This window comes from Ctenocephalides felis, unplaced genomic scaffold (genome assembly GCF_003426905.1).
Source record: "Ctenocephalides felis isolate EL2017-DRISC unplaced genomic scaffold, ASM342690v1 CF-g0.4_SCAFFOLD_01492, whole genome shotgun sequence".
Lineage (NCBI taxonomy): Eukaryota > Metazoa > Arthropoda > Insecta > Siphonaptera > Pulicidae > Ctenocephalides > Ctenocephalides felis.
In genome coordinates, this window is record NW_020537646.1 from 8,504,292 (window position 1) to 8,512,656 (window position 8,365).

Genomic DNA, 8,365 nt, shown 5'->3' on the forward strand with positions numbered 1-8,365 from the left:
AGCCTTCAGAATTACGCTGAATATTTAAAATATTTTTTATAAATTATATTGCATAGTTTACAAAAATTATTTCCCTAACAATAAGTTGTAGTTCTTTAGTATGCAGTCTTGGCGCATTATAATTTCCTATACTCTGTATTCGAAATGGTCTATCCGATATATAGCTATTCATTTGATTATGTATCATATATTATTATATATCATGTCTTATGCAAAGTTCTTTGTGAATTGAATTTATATGGATATCGATCTTGAATTCCAATGGATGGAACGAAATAAGTATTAACCGCCGAAGGAATGCGAATATAAAAATGCCTCAATATGCCATCTATCATATCGTACTCAACTATCGATTAAGGAATCGCTTCGGAATATATATTAAGAATCCTTATTTTGACGAACTACTTCAAGTATACTATATTATTGTATACATCAATCGATGTAATCTAAAATTTTGCTCGTGGGAAAATTGTAGCCCTAATTAATGATTTTATTGCAAGTAGTTCTAAGTCAGGTAATAAATAAGACAAAGATACGATACGAAGAAAGCATGTTTGTTGTAGTTTCTTGTATTGGAAACATGGGTGCTGTAAACCCATGCTCATGATGGCAAAGACGTTCCAATAATTCAAGTTTTGCCCAATTATTGAAAATTAATGGCTGTTCAAAGCGTTACATATATATTTTTTTTTCTTCTTTGTATGGATCTTATTATTTCCGACATAATTAGAATATACGCATAGTCTTTTATCACGTTGTTCATTTATAATGATTTCTTTGGAAGTTCCGTCGTTCCTGGTTGAAAATGTTACGCCGGAGTCATTGTATGTATAATATTTTCACCATGACCATATTTCATCTTCGCCCATTTCTTTACAACGAAACAAAAAAGCGTTATTACGTAAAAAGCACACAAATTATCAAATGGTACCCGGAAAACAAGTCCGACACAAAATCACAAATGAAATCTAACGGCGCGCCTGAGCCGCATATCGCATTCGTAACGAGCTCGCGCTCCTATGGTGATGGATACAGAACATCGAGGGAAAAATTCGAATAAAATGAAAAAAATATTGATATTAATAACATTACTAATAGTAAACAATATGTTCATTTAGTATATATTCAAATTTTTAATATACGCTATTAATTTTCATTTTATTCCGCCTACTGCAGTAAATTGGAATCCAATTTGTACAATTTTCGTATTCTTCTAAAAACCCTTCTTTGGAAAATTTTTGCAAAATATTCCTGAAAAATCAATTTTATACATTTTACAAAATTGATAAAAAGTATTTGAAATAATAGTGTTATTATTTTATATATTTTTTTATTTATTTATATTATTTATATTACATCCTTATTAATTTATTAGGAGTCAACATACCCCAGTAAGTGTGAAATATTAATACAAAATTTTATCATTATCAGTTCCAAACACTAGTTTGGATAACTTACAAGTTTCGAGTTAACAATTTAATAAAAAACAGTATAAAAATAGTAGAGAGCTTAAAACTAATCAGTTAGGCCACGAACAAGTTCATTCTAAAATCTTGTGAGTTGTGGACATTCTCCTTCGCTCAAGATTTGCAGAGCTGAGACAAAAATTTTATTATATTATTGAATTGATTATAAAGGTTTTTTGTTAATTTATATATCAAAGACAGTTTTTACCTTTATGTTGTTTGCAGTTGTAAACGCGCAAATCGCATTCGTTGGCAAAAGTCCTGACTTCACCGTTGGCTGCTGCGCAAACTGGCCTGTAGTCCAAAGTGCACATGGTTGGACAGTTTTCTTTACTTCTTACAATTTTGGGACATTCGCCATCACTGATTTTCTGAAGAGCTAAATTAATATCATATCTAATTAGTAAAGAATTCAACTTTTTTGTTGCACACTTAAATGATTCAACTCACATTTATTATTTACACAATTGTAACTCTGCAAAACGCATTCATTGCCGAAAGTTTTTACTTCCCCGTTGACTCCGGCACAGACTGGTCTGTATTCCTTGGTGCATTTCAAGTTGCAGTTCTTTCCGTTTCTGGTAATTTGGGGACATTCACCTTCACTGATTTTTTTGAGTGCTGAAGTCGAGCAACTATTATTTAGTACAATAATAAAATGAGCAAAAGTATTACACGACTTATACTTACATTTTCTTTGCTGGCAGTTGTAGTTTCTTAAGGCGCATTCGTTGGCAAAAGTTCTTATTTCTCCATCGGCTGCTGCACAAACTGGTCTGTATTCAAGTGTGCAGAATGATTGACAACTGTTCTCACTTCTTACAATTTCTGGACATTTTCCATCACTGATCTTCTTTAGAACTGAATGAAAAGCAAATTTGATTAGTAAAAGGTTATGCCTTGATATATAATTTTTTTGTTGCATATATCAAATGATTCAACTCACATTTATTATTCACACAATTGTAACTTTGCAAAATGCATTCATTGCTGAAAGTTTTCAATTCACCATTAACTCCAGCACAAACTGGCTTGTATTCCTTGGTACATTTCAAGTTGCAGTTCTTTTCGCTTCTGGTAATTTGAGGGCATTCACCATCGCTTACTTTCTTAAGGGCTAGTCAAACAAATACTATTTAGTACATGAAATTTTATTTAGAGAATTACACTATATACTTACATTTTCTTTGCTGGCAATTGTAGCTCCTTAAAACGCATTCGTTGGCAAAAGTTCTTATTTCACCATTAAATGCAGCGGCGCAAACTGGTTTGTATTCGAGTGTGCAGAATAATTGACAATTTTCTTTAGTTCTTAAAATTTTGGGGCAAACGCCTTCACTGACTTTCTGAAGGGCTAGAAGTACCATGCGTGGTTATATAATTTTTAGAAGTTTATAATAGCCTAATTAATTTTGTGTATACTTACACAAGTGATGTTCACAGTTATAGTTTTGTAAGATACATTCGTTGTCGAAGGTCCTGAATTCTCCGTTCATTCCTGCACAGACTGGACTGTAGATTTTAGGGCAGTATCCTTTGCATGCCTTGTCGCTTCTGGTGATTTGTGGACACTCCCCATCGCTAATCTTTTTGAGAGCTAAAATGAAATAACTGAATGATATTACAGTTTACCAATTAAAGCGTTACTCAGAAGTAAATTTTTTAATTACATTTGCGTTGTTGGCAGTTGTAATTTCGCAAATCGCATTCATTGGCAAATGTTCTTAGTTCTCCACTTTCTCCAGCACAAACTGGCCTGTAATCAAATGTGCAGAATGATAAGCATTTTTGTTCAGATTTCCTTTTAATTTCTGGACAAACTCCTGAGCTGACAACTTTGAATGCTAAAATTTTAAGGTTTTATATAGTTGTAAGAAAAAATTATATATCACAAACAATATGATGACAAGTTGAACATACATTGACGTTTTTGGCAATTGAAGGTACGGAGGACGCATTCATTTGCAAAAGTTCTGAATTCTCCATTTTGTTGGGTACATACGGGATTAAACTCCAAAGTGCAGAAGGAGTTGCAATCATTTTCAGCTTCTCTTGTTATTTTAGGGCATTCACCATCACTGACCTTCTTGAGAGCTGAATAAAAATAGAGCCATTTAAATAAGGTGCACATTAATTACTTGATTAGTATGTATTTGTAGTATGCTCACATTTGCGCTCTTGACAGTTGTAGTTTTTGAGAATACATTCATTTGCAAATGTTTTGATTTCACCATCGGCTGCTGCACATACAGGTCTGTAGTCAAATGTACAGAATGAAGTGCATTTTTCCGTCTCCCTTGTCATTTGTGGACATTTACCATCACTAAGTTTCTTCAGAGCTAAAACATGCAATTATTTATAAAATGCTATTCTGCATATTATTTTTGGCCAACTTACATTTCTTTTGGTGGCAGTTAAAGTTTCTCATTTCGCATTCATTGGAGAAAGTAATCAGACGTTCTCCTGGTGCAGTGGCACAAACTGGTCTATAGTCGTCCGTGCAGATTCCTGGACAAGCCAGATCCTCGGCAAACGATGCGGCAAAAGCCAAACACACTAAAGTAATAAATTTATGGTTACAACAAATTAGTGATAAACAAAATTAATTGCTACTTACATACTGCTGCAATGCGTAAAAACGCCATTGTTTTGATTTTATAATATTTTCAACTTTTGGTAATAACTGGGATAGCTCTGACAATCAGAATGATTCAGTTCCAATCAGAAACTGATATTTATACAACTAACTTGTTGACAACCTGGTCATAATCAGAAAGATAACTTCCGATAACAAATGAGCTGTTACCAAAAGTGTAAAAAATTACATCATGTAGTACACAAATTTCTCTCAGATAGCTTAATAAAATTGATATCTAAGATGTTATCACACTGTTTACTCATTGATTGATTCTCATTAAATTTTATATAGTAAATAATTATGTGCTTAATTGCTTTAATATCAATCTATCACCTGTGATAATAATTGTTTATCATTCATAGTTTTTGGTTGTCAAGGGAATTATTTAGCAGACACTTGTTTTGTTGATGTCCGCAAAATATATTAAACATAATAATTGAACCAACAACTTAGTTGCATTATATTTATAACGAATTTATTAAATTATTTAATGGAAAATACGAAAATTTATGTTATCCTCAAAAATTATATTAAATTAACATTCAATATATAGCCAAATATTGTAAAACAACGGATTTAAATTATTCATATTTCCAGACTTAAAATATAATTTACATAAATTTGCAGTATATAGAATTTTGTATACATTTCTTAGACGTGTGTATTTTTTGTAAAAAAGAATTGTAATATGCCAAAATCTTAAGTCGAAAAATGTTGAATTGAAGTCATAGGTGAACAAGATAACATAATTTTGTTACGCGGATAAAAATATATCTATATAAAAAAAGGTTTAACTTTCTGGTTATCTTATATTAACTGAAGGTATTTGAGTCCAAAAAGTTAAGGTTTCTGAAAATTAGTTGTTTTCCACAAATAATTAAGTCACTTGAACCCTAGACTTTGCAATTCAAGTACATGTTGTCGCAAACATAAATTAAATTACAACAATTGTTGTAAACAAATTAGCACGTTAGATAATTGTTATGTCTGTATTGTATAATAAATAAGACTATTTACTTCAATTATCTTTTACCTGATTTGATAATTATGCGATAATTAATTAGAAGATCGTAAGCATGATTTTTGAAGTAGAAATCAGTGCTGATTAACTATGGAAAATATTTCGAAGAACTTTGTTACGAATATCTTTGGGCCATTGATTGATAATAATTGAATAAAACGATTTGTTTTCCGGTTACCTAGAGCAGATAAACGAGTTATTAAAAAAGATAAAATCATAGAATTAAAACATATCACAGTTCATTTTCAAAATAGTTTTATTGCAGTAACATTTACAATATATAATATTCTTAAAGATACATGATTTTTTTATTTAAACAATTTTGCATTCAATTGTTATTATTATAATTAAATATGGCTGTATCACTAATAGTTTTTTGTGATTCTGTATATAAAATAACTGGTGCCTACACACTTTTCAAATTTGTTGCTTCTTTAAAAAAATTAATTTACAATTAGTTTAACTTACGAAGATTTATTACTTATGACCATACTTTACTTTGATAATCGCTATCATATGTTTATATTATTTATCTAAATAACCACTTGAAATTGCATTGCATTTTCAGTTCCTCAATTATTACACTACTTAATAATGATAATAGTTGCAAATGATATTTATTTTTGATGTTTCAGATTTTTAGTATTCAGTATTAAACTGAGTTATTAAATTTAATTTTAAATTATGTTATAGTTCATAACATAATTCAACTTAAGATGCGACTTACGTTTTTTAAATAATTTTATACCAAAAATAAAATTCTTATACTTTTACACTATTTATTGAAAATTAAATATAAGATTTTTCATCCAAAGTTCGAATTTGTTAAAATAAATAAAAATCGAAAGATTAATTCTAAAAGAAATATTTATCACAAACAGGGCCCCGTTAATACTTTTTTAGTTCTAAATAAAATTAAATGGTAAATCTCTAAGAATAACAATCAATTTTTTAAAAGCATAATAAAAAGTGTTCAAATAAGAATAGGTGCCATACAAGTTTTAAATTTTGAGACATTTATATATACTGAAAAATGGTAGTAATACTTAGACATATATATTTATTCAGTATTTAATCAACTAATTTCCAAATTTAGTAAGCTTTGCTCACTTTCGAGTCAAAATATCTGAAATACTCACATTAAAAATATATTAATTATAATTAAACAAATTTTACTTTTGCAATATTTCTTTATTTCACAAAATTGTAAAACATTTTACAATATGACTGATATGTAAGGAGTACAATATATTTATATAATCTCTAAAAGCGTATAATGTTATTTTTTTTTTGAATTGTGCTGCTTAGAGTCTGTTCATCTGGGGACATGCTCCTTCGCTGATGATTCTCAAAGCTGAAAAATGAAATAAGTTTAAGTAAGATGCATAAAATATTAGTAGGCATCTGCTAGATTGATCTTTTATAATTACTTTTGTGTTGTTGGCAGTTGTAACTGCGCAAAGCGCATTCGTTGGCAAAAGTCCTGACTTCGCCGTTGGCTGCTGCGCAAACTGGTCTGTATTCCAAGGTGCACATGGTTGGACAGTTTTCTTTACTTCTTAAAATTTTGGGACATTCGCCATCACTGATTTTCTGAAGAGCTGAAATAAAATTATATTTAATTAGTAAAGATCCATACTTTTTGTTGCACTCATTAAATAATTCAACTCACATTTGTTATTTACACAGTTGTAACTTTGCAAAACGCATTCATTGTTGAAAGTTTTCACTTCACCATTGACTCCGGCACAGACTGGTCTGTATTCCTTGGTACATTTCAAGTTGCAGTTCTTTTCATTTCTGGTAATTTGAGGGCATTCACCTTCACTGATTTTCTTCAGTGCTAAAGTCAAGCAACTATTATTTAGTACAATAATAAAATGAGCAAAAGTATTAAGTGACCTATACTTACATTTCCTTTGCTGGCAGTTGTAGTTTCTTAAAGCGCATTCGTTGGCAAAAGTTCTAATTTCTCCATTGGCTACTGCGCAAACTGGTCTGTATTCGAGTGTGCAGAATGATTGACAATTTTCTTCACTTCTTACAATTTCGGGACATTTGCCATCGCTGATCTTTTGAAGAGCTTAAACAAAAAATATTTAGTTAGCATAAAGTTTTTAATCTGCGTAATTTTTATCAAATACATTAAATTTTATAAACTCACATTTATTATTTAAACAGTTGTAACTCTGCAAAACGCATTCATTGCTGAAAGTTTTCAATTCTCCGTTGACTCCAGCACAGACTGGTCTGTATTCCTTGGTACATTGCAAGTTGCAGTTCTTTTCGCTTCTGGTAATTTGAGGGCATTCACCGTCGCTAATTTTCTTAAGGGCTAGTTTAACAAATACCTCTTAGTACATGCATAAATATTAAGAAAATTGCACTATATATGTATACTTACATTTCCTTTGTTGGCAATTGTAATTCCTTAAAGCGCATTCGTTGGCAAAAGTTCTTATTTCACCATTAAATGCAGCCGCGCAAACTGGTCTGTATTCGAGTGTGCAGAATGATTGACAATTTTCTTTAGTTCTTAGAATTTTAGGGCAAACGCCTTCACTGACTTTCTGAAGGGCTAGAAGTACCATGCGGGTTATATAATTTTTAGAAGTATATAATAGACTAATTATTTTTGTGTATACTTACACAAGTGATGTTCACAGTTATAGTTTTGTAAGATGCATTCGTTATCAAAGGTCCTGAATTCTCCGTTCATTCCTGCACAGACTGGACTGTAGATCTTAGGGCAGTATCCTTTGCATGCATTGTCGCTTCTCGTGATTTGTGGACACTCTCCATCGCTAATCTTCTTGAGTGCTAAAAAATATTAGTAGTACATACATGAAATATCTTTGCCAAATAGGGCAATAGTTAGAGATTAAAATGTACTTACATTTGCGCTGTTCACAGTTGTAATTACGAAGGATACATTCATTAGCGAATGTTTTGATTTCTCCATTGGCTGCTGCACATACAGGTCTGTAGTCAAAAGTACAGAATGAGGTACACTTTTCAGTCTCCCTTGTCATTTGTGGACATTCACCGTCACTAATTTTTTTGAGTGCTGCGGAAAAGACTAATTAGATTCAGTGTTCTTCACAATTTTTATTTATTTACTCACATTTCTTTTGGCGGCAGTTGTAGCTACGCAAAACGCATTCATTGGGAAATGTTAGGAGACCTTCTCCGGGCGCAGTTGCGCATACTGGTGTATAATCAGCAGTACAGATTTTTGGA

General features: G+C 31.1%; 1 protein-coding gene across 2 annotated transcripts; it reads right to left on the bottom strand.

Moving 5' to 3' along the window:
• Positions 1 to 1,526: 1,526 nt before the first annotated feature.
• LOC113370742 (ovoinhibitor-like) lies at positions 1,527 to 4,166 on the bottom strand. Of its 2 annotated transcripts, XM_026611430.1 has the most exons (12): positions 4,084 to 4,166; positions 3,864 to 4,022; positions 3,635 to 3,805; positions 3,387 to 3,560; positions 3,137 to 3,310; positions 2,893 to 3,063; positions 2,647 to 2,820; positions 2,413 to 2,583; positions 2,157 to 2,327; positions 1,917 to 2,087; positions 1,675 to 1,845; positions 1,527 to 1,595 (listed from the first exon to the last, which is right to left on the bottom strand). In XM_026611430.1, the coding sequence occupies exons 1-12, from the start codon at positions 4,109 to 4,111 to the stop codon at positions 1,546 to 1,548; spliced, it is 1,785 nt and encodes a 594-aa protein (XP_026467215.1). In that variant the 5' UTR covers positions 4,112 to 4,166; the 3' UTR covers positions 1,527 to 1,545. The 2 variants fall into 2 exon arrangements, with proteins under 2 accessions (XP_026467215.1, XP_026467216.1); XM_026611431.1 differs by lacking the exons at positions 2,157 to 2,327; positions 2,413 to 2,583.
• Between the last annotated feature and the right edge of the window lie 4,199 nt (positions 4,167 to 8,365).

Excerpts from the sequence above, each read along its gene's own strand:
- LOC113370742 (XM_026611430.1), bottom strand. The coding sequence starts at position 4,111 with ATGGCGTTTTTACGCATTGCAGCAGTAT. Across the intron at positions 3,064-3,136 it reads CAACTGCCAACAACGCAAAT|CTCTCAAAAAGATTAGCGAT; the intron begins GTAATTAAAAAA and ends ATTTCATTTTAG. Across the intron at positions 1,596-1,674 it reads CAACTGCAAACAACATAAAG|CTCTGCAAATCTTGAGCGAA; the intron begins GTAAAAACTGTC and ends TTTTTGTCTCAG.